This window comes from Stegodyphus dumicola, chromosome X2, assembly GCF_044657685.1.
Source record: "Stegodyphus dumicola isolate Sdum_Otavi_A_Nest chromosome X2, ASM4465768v1".
Lineage (NCBI taxonomy): Eukaryota > Metazoa > Arthropoda > Arachnida > Araneae > Eresidae > Stegodyphus > Stegodyphus dumicola.
The window spans coordinates 118,480,531-118,500,993 of record NC_140781.1 but is presented as its reverse complement, the minus strand read 5'-3'; the positions used below and the strand labels follow the sequence as shown (position 1 = coordinate 118,500,993).

The 20,463-nt window shown below is 33.6% G+C and overlaps 1 protein-coding gene across 2 annotated transcripts in view; it reads right to left on the bottom strand.

The window, feature by feature from the left end:
• The window catches only part of beta'COP (coatomer subunit beta'), a 114,677-nt gene that overhangs the window by 90,006 nt on the left and 4,208 nt on the right, over window positions 1-20,463 (bottom strand). For both annotated transcript variants that reach the window (XM_085809085.1, XM_035367834.1), the window contains exons 2-6: window positions 16,904-17,041; window positions 13,569-13,655; window positions 11,303-11,429; window positions 7,884-8,032; window positions 7,338-7,484 (exon numbers count right to left, since the gene is read on the bottom strand). In XM_085809085.1, the coding sequence (XP_085665211.1) occupies window positions 7,338-7,484; window positions 7,884-8,032; window positions 11,303-11,429; window positions 13,569-13,655; window positions 16,904-17,041 (648 nt within the window). The remainder of the gene's footprint in view (window positions 1-7,337; window positions 7,485-7,883; window positions 8,033-11,302; window positions 11,430-13,568; window positions 13,656-16,903; window positions 17,042-20,463) is intronic.

The window sequence follows — 20,463 nt, the reverse complement described above, 5'->3', positions numbered from 1 at the left end:
CTTTGGACGTTACTCTTGAAGCTTGCTCTTGGGATGAGCAAGAACAGGCGAGCCGTAATTGCCTAGAGAGACGTTTCTGGCCGGGAGCTGCAAACATGCTCCCCTGCCGCGTTCTGGTTAAAGGGCGAAATTGAACCGGGCGAGTGACTTAAGACTCTCAAGACCAGGCGGACAGCCGTGCGGGGCAGCAGTGCCCCTGTTTCTGTTTTCCAGAGTAAAATAGCTTCGTCGTTATGAAAACCAGTTACCTGCGTGTGTGTTTCGCCAATAGTGCCAGGACAGGACGATGTCTTCTGAAATTTCCATTTGTGACCGTAAAAATGAGCCCCGCTGACGTCAATGCTTATTAGGATACGAGTCCTCCACTTCAAGACGTCCTTACAAGATAAGTCTATTTTTTTTGTGTTTGAACTTTAAGTAAGGTTTCAACGACTTCCTTGGAATGTAAAATAACAATGTCGAATCTTAAATTAATTCTCAGGCTTTCAATTGTTTCCCTTTCCCCTTCTAAATTACCAAAACAAACCTTAAAGTTTTTTTTTATGAATTAGGATGTAATAATTTAAGTTGTTTGTGTAATCTTCCTTAGAACAGATGTGAATTGCAAATAATATGTATTCCTTAACCTCTTAGAAATTACAGATCGGGTACCCGTTAAATTAAAAGAGTCATGTAATAGATTTGCAAATCATGAATTTAAATGTAACAAAAAGTAAATGAAAAATTGAAGAATTCCCCTGTGTCTAAAATAAGTAAATTAAAAGGTAACACAAATAAGAAATTAGACTCTCTGATGAGGAGATTTAATTTTTTTTGTGAGGAATTTGAATAAACTGATATTTAATCTGGAAACCTATTACTTATGTGTTCTTTGAATCTGTTATGTGTTTTTCTTATATATATATTGATTTTACATGTTGTTTATTCGATCCTCTCACGGCGCGGTCCCGGGTGCATTTTCACAACGCAATGCATCAAAAATTCACTTATACGATCCCTAAAAGTTTGGTAATTTGCCAACTCTTAAGAGTTTAGTTTCGCAGTTGATATTTAGCTAGTTACGGTTTCACCTGTCTGTTTCTGCATTAGTTTCCTCCCTAAGAAGAAGTAGTAACACTGCATTGGTGCCCATGAGTTTTACGGCAAAGTATAGAAACAGAACATTGATGCAGTAGGTATTTAACAATATGTGTGATTTTTGTTCTAAATCTCAACCCTCCAAACACTTATTTAAGTATTAAAGAGAAGCACACCGTATTATATGACCAATTCAAGTGCAAGCACTTTTTAAAAAGGTCATAAAAAATCATTTTGTAAGGCAAAATTAATTAAATGCAACATTTGGAAATCTTAATTGCATTTAAAGAGCTTCTGCAATGCACAAGAAAATAAAAGCAATAAAAATGCACAGAACATAAATGGAGTAAACGAAATGTTAGCTCTCTGCTCCTGAAAAGGCTGAGTACACAAATTCCTAATGATTTGATTTATGAACGAAAGTTTTACGTGTGTCAATCTATTTCTAGAAAGGCAGAATTGCCACCTATTGGCAGGGAAAGAAAGATAATTCACACTTTTGCATCTTTGAATCCACCAGTGACAGAGTTTAAAAGGAAAAGACTTGCACTAAAAAATAAAAGTGGGTCTATTCAAGTACTTGAAATTAAAACTATATGTTTCAATACAATAGAGAGGTCAACCAGAAAGATCATACGAAGGAAGGATTTGATTTATCTGACAGTAGCAATAGTGACGTAGCAGAAGTGCAAATTTTAATTGGGAACGATTATTTGAATTACACTTTAGCAAGAAGAATGTATAGTTTCACTGAATATTTATTACTGTATGAAAGCATATTCAGTTGGGCATTGAGTGGGAGCACAGAATAAGAAATTCATCTGAGAAAAACTTGATGGGTTCATTTGGAAGAGGAAGAAAAATTATCGTATCAGAATCATCAACTGTGGGAAATCAAAAATTTAGGATTACTACTTGTGCGTCAGAAAAACGTGCGATAAACAAAATATTAAACAGTTTGAAGAAGATCTGCAATCTGAAGATTGCGTCAGAAAAAAGTGCGATAAGAAAATATTGTGTCAGAAAAAAGTGCGATAAACAAAATATTAAACAGTTTGAAGAAGATCCGCAATCTGAAGATAATATAAAGTGCATTTGTTGTGGAAAAAGAGTCCAGAAAACTTGGAAAATAATTGATTCAGCAAAAAGGCAGTTTGAAAGAGTGAGGTGAGAGTTAAAAAATGACAGCTTTGTGAGAGGTACAGAGATAATTAAATATCAAATGCAAAACAACATTATTAAAGAATGTAAAAATGGCAGTGAAGAGGAGTGGGGAGAGAGAGTTCAGTAAGGCACTAATACAAATCCCAACAATTCTGTAAATATATTGAAAATAAACTTTGAGTCGTAAAGCATTAAAAGGAAATAAAGTATAGTATTTATTCGAGTTCAACGTGACAAGAATCACTGATGACGAGTGATGACAAAATTATTCTCATTTTTCCATGTCCATACATGCCTTAAAATATACTAGTATAATATAAGAGTTATCTTGCTATAATATATCCACTTGAAAGTTTTAGATTTGAGGAGTTACAGTAGAGTAGGCAGGCCTACTTTTTCAAAGTCTATCCCAATTACAGCGGTATCGGTGTTCGTACACATCGAAATTAAAATACTTTCAAAGACCATCATTGAAAATAATTAATAACCTATCATCAAATTGGAAATGAATAAATTAAATCCATTACCTCCCCTTTTGTAACTCAAACTCCCCTTTTGTAACAGGTCAGTAGGATGCATTATTATCAAACATAACCTAACATTTACCATAATTATTAAACAAATTCAAAAATAAAATTAACTTCAGCATTAAATTATAAAATTTCTTGCAACATATTATATTTTACACTTATAACAGTCACATATATTTGAAAAAGATTAGTGACATTTCAGTTTTACTATCAGTAAACTTTATGTTGATTCTTTTATGCCTTTCATAAAGTGCCCACTCAATCCAGAGGTTTATTGAGATTTTATGACAAAAGGCATATGTTAAAATGAGAAGTAAAATCAATCAAGGATGATTCATAATAGAAGTTTGGCTGCTGCCACCACTGCTGTTTGCCTAGACAGAGCTGTTGATCAGAGCAGATGTAAATGCCACATGTTCAAACAATTAATATGGTTGAAAGTTTGGTGCATCTTATTTGTCAGACCCAGTTAGTGTTGTAGCTTTGCACATAGTTGACAGAGTTTTAACCCAGTTAATATATTGTAAAGTTCTAGTAAGCTGCTGAAGCATCAGAGATGACAAGTTGTTTTATATTACTGTAAGACAACTGTAAGAAATAGTTTTCTATCAATTTTTATATTTTTGAGCTGTATCTTGCATCTAAAGTAAGGGTTAAGGAAAGACAATAACTTTCCTTAATACACAGACATAACTTCTAAGTTAAGTAGTTAAGCTATCCTTACTCTATAAATTTACATGGTCATTATTAAAACTATCTTAAAAAATATTCATTAAAATAATTTTTAAAATCACAATCCAAGTACATTTTACAGTTTAAAATAACAGATAATTACACACACAATCTATGAAACTCAATCTAAAATATTATCATAATTTATACACTACAAGCTACAGTGTGCGCTTGTTTTGCACCAACAACACAGAACAAAATATTATGTGCCTTTTTTAATTTGAAAATTTTCCAGACATTTTAGCTAATTTATATGAATTTCACTTTAGCAGTTTTTCTAAATGCGTTTGTTTCAATAAACAAATCAATGTTCCTACTAGTTTCTGCTTCATCTCCTAACTTAATAATGTCCAACATTTGAAGAATAATTTTTTATTTCTCTTTATGTAATCAATCTCTTTATGTAATCTCTTTATGTAATCAATTTATGTATTTATTTATTTCTTAATAAGTTTCCTCTTCATTTAGAATTTTCATATTTAATTCAAGATTTCTGTTATTTTTAAAAAGTGCATGTATTTAGAATGTATACAATAAACTAATTTTATTTCTATTCTAATGAGAACTGATATTAAATACAAAGTCACACAGTCAGAGCTGGCATCAGAGCCAGTGTGGCAGAAATTGTTAGAATTTTGTGAAGCATTGAGCAAGTGAATTTAGAAATGACAAACATTTTAGAATTTAGCACAGGCACTTGGCATAAGAATTTTAGAATTTAGAGAGGCAGCAGGTAACAGAATTTGGGATCCACAAAGACTGTACCAGATGCAAAAAGTCCTCAGCTCGTGTACGGTATACTGATGCATGTGTGTGATTATTATGGCAAAGCCTCGAGAGCTATCTGCCTAAGAGGAGGGATGCCTTCGTGGAGGACTTTCTAAGGGAAACTGGCTCGTATACACGTTACACATGGGAAAAACTATGAAAACGCCCATGCAGCCAGCCCACTCGTGGGATTCAAACCTCAGACCGAACTACCAGTGTTTAGCGACTTTACTGCTCGGCTGCTGGTGGGCACTGTGTACCGATGCATATAAGATAAATCTTTTAACCTTTGAGTGACAAAGATTTTTTGATCTATTCATGAAAACCAAATATTTTAAGTTTTATAGGTATTTAAATAGTTTCTATAAGCTAAATTTTTATAATTAGTTCTTTTAGTCTGTGTTTGTAAACTTGCATTCATTTACATATTTAAATTATTAAGAAAGAAAGCAAGCAAAATATTTCAATTTATAAATCTAAGGTACACCAAGTGACAAAAAATCTCATGACCAGATAAAGGCAGTCTGACTGGCCCTTGAGATTGCTACAGTTTCAATCAAAGTGGAACCTCATGCCCAGAAATTCAAGTACCACACCAATTATATTAAAAGTAGAACTGAATTCAAATGATAACCCAGGAAATACATATTTGTCAACAAGTCACCTAGAAGTATTCCTTCAAAATGCTAATTCACACTCAAAATGACAGTCATAAACAGACAGGTATGTTAGATGAGTAAAATTAGAAACCCTTTACTGATTTTGGCCAAAATTAAGGAATTTTAAGACTAAAAATAATTTTTTAAAAAAAAACCTAAGCACTTTTTAAAGACAGCACAAACCTTAGGTATATATATAAAGGTATAGCTTTTTGTGTTAATATTTCCCACTTTAATGTTTAAAAGCGTTACTGTAGTTGAGGTCGCTCAAGAGAATGCTTCATTTCTAGCATGATACAACATTTAACTCCTTTGATCTGATCCAAAAAATTAGTTGTTAGAAATTTTAGCAATTTTGAAAAAATGTGAGTAAAGTCCATGCACTTCCTTTTGCACTGCCTAAATATCTATTCCCCAATCCCACATTATTATACACAACTCTTTTAGTGATATTTTGATTGCTGAAACAACAAAAAAACTTGTGAAAATTCCACAGCAGTTTATAAAAGACAAGGTGTTGATTTCTTCCAACTGTATTATGCATTTCACTAATCAAATTCATCATTGTGAAGGAGAAATAATCAGTAAATTTCTTGCCACGAACATTTTCGTTTGGTTTCCCTTCAACATACCATTTTCAATACTTTGTTTAGATATTTCACTTTCTGAATAGAATGAAATAATCTAAAAATAGTTTTGTAAAGAATGAACATTCTCGCTGTTTCCCACAGAAATGGACGAATTTTCAATTTTGGTACACATTTTAAAGATCTTAATTGTGAACACAAACAAGAGACAGTTGAAATTATAATTATCAGGCTAGTAAATTGATCTGATTAACCAAGAAACATAGCCACAAAAATACATAGGAAAATCACACACACAATCAAGGTCTAACCTTCTGCATAACTTCAGGATTAAAAAATAAAATGCATATACAGTCAAAAGTCGTTAATCCGGACATATCGGGACTTTGGCGATTCCGGATTATCGATTTTTCCGGATTATAGATCATCAGTTTAAATCTGGTAAGATGGCATGCAGAAATTATAAAATTAAAAATATGAAACCGTAATTTATGAAATAAAGAACAATTATGATCTAAAGGGTATCAAAATTTCAAAAAAAAAAAAAAAAAAAAAAAAAGCTTAATATTTATTTGTTTACTTTATTAAACATTTTTTTCAATGTTTGTTTAAGTTGCTTCGTTTTATGTGATAATACTTTCTCTTTAATTCTATAAACAGACATAATTTCTTGTTCAGTTACAAAGTTCCGCTGTTCAAGTCCCGTAATTGCTGTGCCGAGAATACCGACTAACTTGTCAATCAAAATTTTTTTCGTTTTCAATAACCTCTGTTACTTTCTTCGCTATCGGAAGCGAATTATAATGACGAGGAATTTGATTTAAATCATATGAAAGACGGAGTACATCGAGATGAAATACTACATTTAGTAAGGAATTATAAGCCAAATAAAATAAAAAACATGTGCCCTGAAGATAAGGATAGTGCTGACAGATCAACTTCCAATTCATTGCGCGCCGCGGTGTTAAAGATAAACAAAGGATATGCCTTTATGCATTTTTTGCAGCAATTCCACTTTTTGTTTAATGGATTTCAAAACATACTTTCACTTTGTAGATCTTTTACATATTAGTAAATATATATCAGAAATTCTATTTGACATAATCGAAAGTTCCAGCTTACTTTTATAAAATTGCTCTAACAGTCTGCAAAAAATAATAAGCCAAATCCAATTCGAAGATTAAGAAACAACGCAATCTGCAACATTAACTGAATTAGATAATTTTAGCTTAGCTTATACCATCCGTTATAACATTAAACGCGCATTCGTAAACGTATTTTGCGCACGCTCACACGCGTATTCGCAGCCGTACAGGTTTTATGCGCATGCGTCAACATGACGCATGCACATAAAGCTTGTAGCTTTGAGGTCCGGATTATAGATCATTCCGGATTATGGGTGTCCGAATTAACGACTTTTGACTGTAATAAGCATGATATATTATACCAGAATGATAGTTTTTCTCAGGTAAGAACACAACTGGAGCTAAATATATTACATATTTTAACTCCCCTTGTATTTCTTTAACACAACAACTAATGAACACTTATTTCTACCAAGTAAAAGCAGCATTCATTTTCATATGTTGGCAGATCTACAGTTAAAAATAAAAACCTACTTTACATGTGTATTTTAAACACCAATATAAACTGATGCCAAAATAGCTTATTATGTTAAAAATATGCAAAGTATTAATTTGAGAAAATTTAAATATTTCATTTCTTCAAATCTGAATTTCACTTAAATGTAGCAAAATACCAAGTCTTCAAATTGTTAAGTACCCTGGGACATAATTTCAAATTGAAATTCTAATAATTACCTGATAATCCCATATTTTTACTAATCTGTCATCTGCACCAGATATCAAATAAGGCTTATCACCTCCATGGTAGTAATCAACACAGTTCACACCTTTTTCATGTCCTTCTAATGTGAAATTTGGTGCACTGGAACCTAGCTGCCAAACCTAAAATGATAATTATCAAATGTTACACGGTGTGGAGACAAATCTGTACATAACTAGTAGCATTAGCCCAGATAAAATTACATGTTATGCATTTTCAAATTTGTATTAAATTATTCACAGAAATGACAAACAATTTCACTTAAGATATGCTCAACATACAATGAAAATGATTAAGGTACCAGAGTACAATATCTCCCAAGTAAATAAATCATTACTAAAAACATAGTGTTATGATTCACTGGGACTCTTGCCATACTGGTTAAATGTGCTACAATCAGTTCACACCAACATGTAATTAATTAAACATACAGAATTTTAAATGATTATCACTTATATTTAAAATATTCACACACACTCGGCTTCAAATCAAATCCATGTATTAAATAAGTAAAACTATACCTTTACAGTGCGATCTAGAGAAGCACTAGCAAATGTATTATTATCCTTCGGGTTGATAACAATTTGCATGATATAATGAGTATGTCCTTCAAAAACTTGTGTGCATGTAAATTGTTTATCCCAATTCCACAGCTTTATCAACATATCATCTGCAACACAATTCATAAATTTATCTTACAAATTTTAAATCATACACTCCTTATATCATTCACAAATATATTAGTTAAATATTTATTACTATTGAAGTATCCGATTATATTTTTATGGCACATCATGGAAAAAATTATCCTAGCAACCAAATAAAATACTAAGTTATTAAAAAGCACAAATAGAAAACCTAAAATATCACGTTAATGATCACTGACCAAAGGATAATGTAGAGATTACTGCAATGTATAGCTATAAAAATGTAATCAATGTTATCTAGTAACAGATATTTTTGACACATTATTAACAGAACAAGTGAAAGTGCTACATAATAGTTAACGCTAGCAAGTTTATCAATAACCTTAATAAAGTCAAAAGTCTTTAATCCGGACGTCCATAATCCGGAATGACCTACAATCCGGACCTCAAAGCTACAAACTTTCTACGCATGTGCATAATACGTTTATGCATGAGCGCTGAATGTATAATGGAAGGTATAAGCTAAGCTAAAATTATCTAATTATCTCTTTCAGTTAATGTTGCAGATTGCGTTGTTCCTTAATCTTCTAATTGGATAATAATTATTATTTTTTCCAGACTGTTAAAGCCATTTTATAAAAGTAAGCTTAAACTTTCGATTATGTCAAAAAGAATTTTCGATTCTGGGGCTGCCAAAGGATCTACAATGCGAAAGCATGTTTCGATTTCTATCAAACAAAAAGTGGAATTGCTGCAAAAAATTCATAAAGGCATATCCTTTGATTCTCTAATCATTCTGAAATATGTTTATCAATTTCAAAATTTTGCGGGGGGGGGGGGGACGACGTGGCATGCAATGAACTGGAAGTTGATCTGTCAGCACTATCCTTATCTTCACAGCAGATGTTTTTATTTTATTCAGCTTATAATTCCTTACTAAATGAAGTATTTCATCTCGATGTACTCCGTCTTTGATATGATTTAAATCAAATTCCTCATCATTATAAATATCATGAATACACATCAAATAGTTTTCTGGTTGCAATTTTCTAATTTCGACTATGTGTAATGTATGCTTTACGCATGCGCGTGGTGAAAGAAATGTTTAATAAAGTAAACAAATAAATATAAAGCTTTTTTTTTTTTGTTAATTTTGATACCCTTTAGATCATAATTGCTCTTTATTTCATAAATTACATTTTCATATTTTTATTTTATGATTTCTGCATGCCATCTTACCAGATTTAAACCGATGCTCTATAATCCGGAAAAACCGATAATCCGGATTAAAGACTTTTGACTGTATACTAGTTTCCAAAAATTGAGGAAAAATTGCAAAAACAGCAATAACTCATCCAAAAATAAGTCAATCGTATAAAATTTGAATATGTTGTCAAATAACAGTTGAGTAAAACTGCAAAATGTAAATTAGTGGGGCTGCGATCGGAATACATCACCTGCTAGGAGCATTAAATTGCATGTTTGAGAGCAAGGCCTGTAAATTTCATTGTGATGCTGAGATAAGAAATCTGGGATAGCCAATTCATACCAATGACCTCTAAACATCATTTGTCTAACGAACTGCGATTGAGAGCTGTTGGGAGACTAGAGACAGGACAAAGATAGAAGTAATCAGATGGCTAAATACGAGTCCTTCTGAGGTTCACAGACTCTGGCAACAATTTCTAACCAAAGACTCGGCATCCAAGAAGTTCAGCCAAGGACGGCCAACCACTATTGGATAATAATTATTTTTTGCAGACTGTTAAAGCCATTTTATAAAAGTAAGCTTAAACTTTCGATTATGTCAAAAAGAATTTTCGATTCTGGAGCTGACAAAGGATCTGCAATGCGAAAGCATGTTTCGATTTCCATCAAACAAAAAGTGGAATGGCTGCAAAAAATGCATAAAGCCATATCCTTTGATTCTCTAATCATTCCGAAATATGTTTATCAATTTCATGCTGCTCTGCAGGGGGGGGGGGCCACGTGGCGCGCAATGAACTGGAAGTTGATCTGTCAGCACTATCCTTATCTTCAGGGCAGATGTTTTTATTTTATTCGGCTTCCTTACTAAATGAAGTATTTCATCTCGATGTACTCCGTCTTTGATATGATTTAAATCAAATTCCTCATCATTATAAATATCACAAATACACATCAAATAGTTTTCTGGTTGCAATTTTCTAATTTCGACTATGCGTAATGTATGCTATACGCATGCGCGTGGTAAAAGAAATGTTTAATAAAGTAAACAAATAAATATAAAGCTTTTTTTTTTGTAAATTTTGATACCCTTTATATCATAATTGCTCTTTATTTCATAAATTACATTTTCATATTTTTATTTTATGATTTCTGCATGCTATCTTACCAGATTTAAACCGATGCTCTATAATCCGGAAAAACTGATAATCTGGATTAAAGACTTTTGACTGTATACTGGTTTCCAAAAATTGAGGTAAAATTGCAAAAACAGCAATAACTCATCCAAAAATAAGTCAATCGTATAAAATTTGAATATGTTGTCAAATAACAGTTGAGTAAAACTGCAAAATGTAAATTAGTGGGGCTGCGATCGGAATACATCACCTGCTAGGAGCATTAAATTGCATGTTTGAGAGCAAGGCCTGTAAATTTCATTGTGATGCTGAGATAAGAAATCTGGGATAGCCAATTCATACCAATGACCTCTAAACATCATTTGTCTAACGAACTGCGATTGAGAGCTGTTGGGAGACTAGAGACAGGACAAAGTCAGATAGAAGTAATCAGATGGCTAAATACGAGTCCTTCTGAGGTTCACAGACTCTGGCAACAATTTCTAACCAAAGACTCGGCATCCAAGAAGTTCAGCCAAGGACGACCAACCACTACAAGTGCCGATGACTATGGAAGTGATAGACCATATTACTTCTAGCAAAGACCATACTCTATATTGAAGAAAATTTTCCTATACCAAATTGACACATCCGATTTGTTCATTTTATACATACGCTAATTTCCCCAACACCATTATCGTCTGGTAATTTATTTTCATGTAATTTTATACCTTACTGTGTGTTATATACTATGGTTCAGCTTCATTTTATTCTTTACATAACTTTTTGAGTAATCATCATTTTTGTGATTTTGCTTAATTAATGATAACCAGTGTACATTACAAAGCACAAAATGAGAGCCGACTTCTGTGCATTCTCTAGGGAAGCATTTAACTAGCATTCAGTTGACTATAACAAACTTCCCCTCTTCTTTACCTTCAGATATCATCCATTAAAATTCATAGTACTCACCGCTTGATGTTAATATGAAAGGTTGAGTAGGATGTATCACTATAGAACGGATGTAATCTGAATGTGCTTCAAATATGTGCACTCTCTCCAGTGTGTTATAGTTGAATATTCTTATCTGCATGTCATCCTAAATAACAACACAATTTTCAAAGCCAAAAAGATTATGCAACAATCAAAAACTAAAAAATTTTTATCTCATATAAATTTTAACTAAGCACTTTAAAATACAATAAAATTCATAATTTACTTCTACATTTTAGCAAACACTTAAAATTCAGCTAGTTAAGTTTTTACTGCTCTTAATATTAGAACATTACTACAAAATAAAAAGCCAATCTAAAAAATTATTTAGTTCACAGAACATAACTAGTCTGCATTTCTGTTTAAAATGTATCACATTATAATAAAACTATGTCTTAAGAACGTTACTACAAAATAAAAAGCCAATCTAAAAAATTATTTAGTTCACAGAACACAACTAGTCTGCATTTCTGTTTAAAATATATCACACAATAACAAAACTATGTCTTAAGAATGTGCATATATACACACATATATTTGTAAAGATCTATACACACAGGGGCGTAGCTAGAGGGGGGGCAAGGGGGGCATCTGTCCCCGGGCACAGAATCCAAGGGGCACCAAACTGATGTTACAACATTTTAGAATTAAATGTTTTGCATCCTTGGCAAGCAGTAGGGGGAGCGAAATCTTCAGTTGTCCCTGGGCGCTGAAAACCCTAGCTACAACTCTGTATACACAGACAACTTGAAAATACAACAAAAAACAAAAAATGAATTATTAAAGCCGATGTTAAAAAACAATCATGTATTCTTTAATGGGGGAACAATAAAACGATACATTATTTTTCAACAAAATAACTGACTTCATCGTTTCTTCAAATTTTTAATACCTTATGTGAACAGTCATACAGAATTTTTAAGCAAACTCTTATTCTTTGGCATGGTGTGGATTTTAATTCAAAGGCACGAAGTATGAGAAAATAATCTTCTCTAAGATGACTATGCATGGACAATGGTAGTGGTGGTTATTTTAGAGATGTCAAATTCAGTACTGGTGTTTATGTTCTCAGAAATACTAGCCACTTTCAGAAGATCACTTTCATGATCCCGACAGGTTTTACTGTATTCTGAATATGAATACTAAATGATAAAATTTCGAGACTAATGAATACATTAACGGTTAACATGCTCCAATAAATTTATGAAAACCTGAATAATATGAAAAATGATCAAGTTATTTTTTTTAATCTAATGGCGCGGACTTGTGTATTCGACAATGACCAATCCTAAAGCTAGAAGTGGTGGCTACTTTATTGTGGAGGCACCTAAAAGGTGGCCACCACTGCCTCCTATGAAGGGACAGACAATTATAACCATGCCTTCTCCAGGATTTGAACCTGTGCACTTTGGTATCACAGTCGCCTCCCTTAACTACTATACTATAGGGGTGGCTTAATTAAAAGTATTTCAGCTCAAAAACAGCCCAATGCTAACAAAATATATTACTTCTTAACTTGTGAATCATTAATCACTTTGAAATTATATATTTCACTTTGACGTGTTGGGTACAATGCTTCACATGTTTGTACAAGTGAGAAACATGAAGAGTAGAGTTCCAATTTTTCACTATTTCTGCATCTTTTGAAAATGTATTATCGCAAAAAATATGATAGGCAAGTGATTGAGAACATAGGGTTGTCAGACTGACAGCAGATGAGCCCATTATCATAAAAAGGCAACAGAGATTGCTTCACATGCTTCTTAATGATCTGTTGTGCAAGGACTAGCTGTTCATTTTTTTCGTACTGGTTCTTTCTCCACAGTATATACTTGGAATTATGCATAAATACACATTACTTTGAATTCCTTTAAGTATCATAAAAACACTTTCATGGATGAATACAGCCCTAGAGCTTAATTTTACACTTAAGAATCACTAAAAAAATTTTAATTCTTATGACCTACCACTAATAGTTAACAACATGTCAATAGCAGCTATGGGAACAAGTAAAAATGAGCTAGTTCCCCCTTATGTAGAGTTGATGCAACTTTAGCTCCACCCATTCATCCAAACACCTGACTACACTAAAATGGCATGCAGTTTCAAACAAGGTAAAATGATGTTCCTTTTAAACCCTATTTATTTTCAAAGCCAAAAATATTCAAATTCAAAATAAAATGCTGCAATTTAAGGAACTTTAAAGTAAAAAGCTGAAAATATAATTTGACAGAAATATACTTACAGATCCTGTAATAATCCAATTTTTCCTGGGTACAAATTTAGCAGCTCGAACAGGTAAATCACAAACTTCAAAAGACTTGACTAGTTGCTATAAAACAAAATAAGAAGTTTAAAAGAGCAGAATTGAGAAAATTCAGTTGGCATTAACATTTTTGCAATGTATTGATGATTAACACATTCAGTGCCACATATGAAGATACTTCCTATTGGCAAAATTAGTTCACTTACCACGTACGAGAACTCATTATCGATCACACGTAAACACCGAGTATGAGCACTGCCATAGCAAATGCATGCAATGTTTAGATGGTTGGTGCACAGGAAAAAGAACAAATAACACACTTGGCAACTGAATCACTAATTTCTCAAAATATGCACTGACTGAAAAAAAAATTCCCAACACAAAGGTAAAATTATTGTAGAGTAATGAAAGTTGAATAATGCATTTGTCTAGTTAACATTTTTAATTGATTAAATTTTCAAAATCACAAGTTAACTTAAGAAAATGCATTTCAAATGTGAAATGCTGTTACATTAACAGACAGTGTAACCTCCAAAATTTTGAATGCAAGCCTGCAAACACGCATGCACTGTGTCATACAGGTATCGAATGTCACTTCGTGATATGGAGTTCCATACTTGTTGTACTTGTTCTGCCAATACTGGGATGGTCAGTACTGGCTGTGGATGATGCCGGAATTGTCGTTGAATGATATCCCATATGTGCTCAATTGGAGACAGATCTGGTGATCTCGCAGGCCAAGGCATCGACACTCTGTAGAGCATGCTGCTTTACAACAGCAGTATGAGGACGAGTGTTATCCTGTTGGGGAAAACTCCCCCTTGAATACGGTTTATGAATGGCAGCAGTGCAGGTTGAATTACCAGACTGACATACATTTTCAGTCGGTGTGTTTGGGATAACCATGAGAGTACTCCTTCTGTCATAGAAAATTTCTCCCCAGACCATGACTCTAGGTGTAGGTCCAGTGTGTCTAGGCCGCAGATAGTTTGGTTGCAAGAGTTTCTCTGGCCTTCTTCTGACCAACACATGGCTATTTCCGGCACCAAGGCAAAACCTGCTTTCATCAGAAAACACAAGTTTCATCAGAACAGATCTCCACTCCATCCTCCAATGACCTCTGGTTTGACACCACTGTAGTTACAAACAGCAATGACTTGGAGTCACTGGAATGTGAAATGCACGCTACAGGGCGCCTGGCTTGAAGCTGTTCTCGAAGTAACCGATTTGTAACAGTTCATTGTGTCATCGTGGTACCAACTGCAGCTTGAATTTCTGCCACTGATGCAGTACGATGCGCCACAGTCGTACACCGAATACGATGGTCTTCCCTCTCAGTAATTCCATGTGGCCACCCCAGAACCCGATCTTCTTGAAGCAGTACCTTCATTTGACCACTGCTCCCAACAATCATGTACAGTGGATACATTCTGGCCAAGTCTTTCTGCAACATCGTAGAAAGCAAATCCACCTTCTTGTAGCCCTATTACATGACCTTGTTCAAACCCAGTGAGCTGTTGATAATGGCTTAGTCTTCTTAAAGGCATTCTTGGCTAACATCAACTCAACACGTCAAACTTCAAAGATAACTAATAGTCAAGAACTTTACAGCATGCATTTAAAGCAAACCTGATTTGCAAAATTTGGTAGGTCCCCAACACCAAGAAAAATTTAATCTTTCTTGATGTTGGGATTTTTTTTTTTTTTTTCCTGTCACTGTAGATACAATAATTAAATGCTCAGAACAAAAACATTTTTTTAAAAAACAATTCACTTGGAAAATGCTATAAAATGGACTGCTCAAATTCTTGTTTAGTAACTCGTGCAAGACTAATGGAAAATAACATATGTGCAGGAATTTTGCATGAATGCACAATACAGGTGAATATTGCTTATCTAGTTCCAAGTTATCTTGTAGTTGGCACAGTGAGCAAAAATATTATTTCATACACCAACAGCAAGTATACTTGTGTGAATTTATTTACTGCTAAAATTAATGTTAGATCTATATTTAAATAATAAAACTTTTTTTAAAGCTTTTAACTCAAGTTAGGATTGTACAAAATGGAAGTTTCAACAGATAAGTTAAAACGTATGTATTAAGATAATTCATATTAATAGTCACCCTTAAAAAATGTCAAAACTTAATTCTGTACACAGCAAAAGACATGGGGAATTAGGTTTTAATTTTCAGAACATCATAAGCAAAAGATACTTAATAATTATTTCCCGTTCATCTTCACGAATACATTGTTTAAACTTATGCTCTATCAATTTTTTAAAAAATAAACATTACTACATATTAATAAGCATGAAAAATATGAAGTTTCTGGGAGGTTTTTGAACTGTACGATTAACACCAAAAGAACTTCAAACCAGACACTAACTTTTATAATATGTATTATGTAACTATTTATAGTGTGATTTAATGTAAAATATATTAATTTTTAATTAGATATTCTAAGTTTTACATTCTTCAGCCTTTTGAGGAGTTATATTAATATTTATACTGAAAAAAATCCTGAATAAATCTTTTATTTTTCAAAGTTCTTTTAAATACTATGAAAATAAAACCAATAATGAATGCACCTATTATTGGATGGATAAACTTAGCAATGTACCATTTATTGATGTAAAACAAATTAAATATAATTTTTAGTTGCTTAAATTTTAGTTTGAATCTTTCTACAAATGTCTACAGTAGACTAAAACTATTTAGGTGAAATAAAATTGAGTGAAAAAAAATGATGTAGAAAATCACTATGTGAGGAAAATGGAACAATTTAAGTTTTATTACTTCAATAAATTCAACTTTTTGTTCAGAAACACTTTCCTTAGTAGAGACTAAAAATTAAAAACCAGGAAATTCGGTGATATATTGGGTGACCAAGAGATGTCATAAATAGGGAAAGTTAGCTCCTATGGTTTAATTCCGTTCTCGCATTATCCGATACCTAGATAATACTACGGTTAGATATTTCTGGACTTTATTTTTTTAATAAATAGTGTTAAAATTCAGGTCATGAGTCATGATTACAAATGAAAATGGTCAAATGACTGGATCAGTGGAAGGTGGAAATGCCAATACATGGCGAAATTTCGTATGACAAATAATATATCATAACACATTTATTGTTCTTGAAATATATGATATTTAAAGATATTATAATTGACATTTAAATTTATATGACAAGACATCCCAGCAATGTAAAACTGAGATTTTACATAAGATTTTACTGTCATCTGGAGCAGTAATTCCTAACGTGTGGGCTGCAACCCACTCCTCAAACACGATTTTAAATAAACATACATACTTGTGATTCATGATTCCAAACATGCACATTTCCATTATACAAACTAGCAAGCATCCATGGTTCAGAAGGATGCAGATCTACACATTTTACCCTGTCTGAACGGGCTAGCAGCTTTCTTTTCACATCAAGTTTCAACGGCTATAAAAATAAAGACGATTAGATTAAAAACAAGAGATATTTTAAAGAAATATTCAAAAATTTATTTACTGTGTATGATTACATCAAAACACACTTTTTGAAAAGTTTTAATATTTGCCAATACCTACGATTTTCAGAGGAAGTAAATTGGCAATATTGATTTGCATGTATTTTCATAGGCAATAAGTAAATATCTGACAAGTTCCTCAGCAATATATAATAAAAGTTGCCTTCTCAACTGCATACTTAGTATACAATAGACAATGGTAAGGCGTAACTAACAAAGTTCTACAATGAATATAAATGCCATATTAAAATTTCTATATGTGTGGTTCAGTGGTATTCCTATCTAAATCAATGGTACTGTTCTGTTATCAGGACCAGATTCCGAAATGTATGAATGTAGACATGTATGTGTATACACATAAATACATATGTGCTTACATATACACATGCATCCATATATACATGTATACATACATACATTTCTAAATCCGGTCCTGATAACAGAACAGTACCAAATCAACATTCATTCTACTATAAAAGGAAATACCAAAACAAATTATCTAACCTAGAATATATTTAACATCTCATCAACAGCATTTAAGCTGCATGAAACAAATCAAAAGACAGTTCCAAAGTTCAGACTGTTGCCACTTAGTATTCTCTAAATCAATGTGCTTCTACTGATTTTCATGTTGCCATTCAGAGGCACTACCTTTTTCTTTAGATAGGCTACAGCTGAATAGAAGTGTGCAGTTTTCAAATGATGAAATTATGTTCCATTCAAAACAGACCATAAAAATATATTAATAAGTGTAGATAAGAAGATTAAGAATGGAAATAATTGTGAAGCAGCAGATAATAAGCTAAATTAGGTTACCGTATTCTCAGGTGTATAAGCTGCACCCTTAATTTTTGGCTATAATTTAACATAAAAAATTTTCCAAGATAAGCTGTGGAGAGTCTGTCTATCATCTACAATATTTTTTCATTTTGGAAGTGTGAAAGCAGCTAAAATGAAAAGCCATTTTCTTCCTTCAACGAGGAACATTTTAGCAAATGTCCATCATACCATACTGTCATCCACACTGGTGAAATAAATTAAGAGAATTTGTATATTTTATCGAATTGCATGAAAAGAACTGAACTGAAGGAAAAACCACTGCCTCTAGATAAAAATGCAAATCTTGTACAGCAAATACGTAAGCGTACACATATGTGTAGGCAGAGCCAGCAGAAAAACAGGTTTTATAAGTGCGTGGAGGGTAAGACGAATTGTGTTCGCTAGCACACCTCGGCAAATTTCTTGGTGTTATTTTGGAGCAAACGGTTAAATTCCCATCGGAACATTAAAAATGAGTAACCACCAACATTTAGATGATGGAATGAGGTGGCGAATTATGGGAAGGCCAGAGGCAGGCCAATCACAAGTCCAGATATGCAGAGAGTTTAAGGCCCAGCGTCGTGTATAATGTACGGAAACAGTTCCAGGATACTGGATCCATCGAAAGATAGCCTGGGCAAAGTCGTTCAAGAGCCACGATGGCCAGAGAAGATCGCTATTTGTCCACTTTAACGAGGCATAACAAAGGGGCTACAGCTTCTCAGCTTTCTCGGGACCTGTATGCAGCCACAGGAACCCATGTAACAAGGGTGACCATCTCCAAAAGACTGAATGAGAGAGGGTTGTTTGCCAGAAGACAGGCTGTTTGCGTCCCGCTCACGTCCACGGACAGGAGAGTCTGATTAGCATGGTGCAGGCAGCATAGTGATTGGAGTACGGAGCAATGGGCGACCATTCTGTTCACTGACGGGTCCCGTTTTAGCCTAAACACCGATTTTTGCCATACTTTCATATGGAGAGAGCCAGGGACCAGCTACCTACCCTCCAATGTCCGCGAAATCAACAATTATGGCGGTGGCGATGTAATGGTCTGGGCAGGCATCACGTCGGATGGCCGCACACCTCTCCACATCTTTGACAGAGGCTCTGTGACTGGTGCGAGGTATAGGGATAAGGTCTTGGAGCCCTATGTTTGCCTTTTCCAGGGTGCAGCGGGCCCCGAGTTCATCTTACAGGTCGATAACGCAAGGCCACATAAAGCTCTTCTGGTCGACAAATTTCTCAAAAGTGAGGATATTCGCCAGATGGATTGGCCAGCCAGGTCTCCAGACCTCAACCCTATAGAGCACGTCTGAGACGCTCTGGGGAGGGCAACTCGCAAACCCCCTCTGAGAACCATCCAGAAACTTAAAACAGCGTTGCTGAATGAATGGGACCAATTACCACAGGCACTCATACACTGCCTTATTTCCAGTATGACAATCAGGCTGCCAGACCTGTATGGCTGTAAGACAGGACCATACCCCCTATTAACCCATTTCTTTTGTGTCTTCAGCTACTGCTGTTTCAGACCTTCAGACTCCCATGAGTGTTACAAAGAACATGTGTGTCTATTATAACTGTTGAGTGTTTATTTTATTTGTATTATATCAACCTATGTTCACACCAAATTTTATTAAAATCTGTCCAGTAGTTCTGGAGATCATAGATCAAATCTGAAAAGTCTCTTAATTTATTTCACCAGTATATATCAATGCGATGCAGATGTTTAGAGAGACAGTCGCATTCGGTCTCCAAATGAAATGCTGCAACTGTGATGGATCCGGGAGAGTCCAAGATATTACAAATCGAATCCCTCCACATCTTATTCTTAATTTTTTACATAATTTAACATCAGAATTTTTCCTCGGAGCATTTTTTACTATTCTTTTCACTTATGCAAATTGTACCCTACTATTATTTGATTACAAAATTTTAGTTTCTTTTTCAGTTAGTTTTATCAGCCTGTTTCATTACCAGTAATTCCAACATGAGCTGGGATCTACTGTAGGGAATGTTAAAAGGGTACTTTTCCGTTTCGTCAAATCTCACCAAGCAGATTTTATTGGCAACAACATACAGTACACACATAAAAAATGTTAACAAATGTTAGGTCTAAAAATTTATTTTGAAGGCATAAACATTTTAATATGGTTTAAAATTTTTACAAAAGCCAAAAAAAAAAAAAAAAAAAGACTATAAATTTGTAAAAAGACATTAAGAATTTACTATGCTTTCATGGTTCAACATCCAGATTCGCCGGTTCGTTTCACGTGACCCCAAGTGATCTCATCTCACGTAAACTATGCTACAAAAATCTAATTCTCTCAGTAATTATCTACATTAATTTCAAGTTAAATCTTTCAATTCGTACGAATAGCTTACTCAGAAATTATGTAAAACTGCAATGCTTTACTTCGCTAGTGTGTATTCTCATTAGAATTGATGAATTTAACCCTTGATTTTGCCTTTTCTATATTTTCGCCTTCGGGTGAGCAGTTTGATTGCATCCTGACTTAATTACCACAAATGGTCT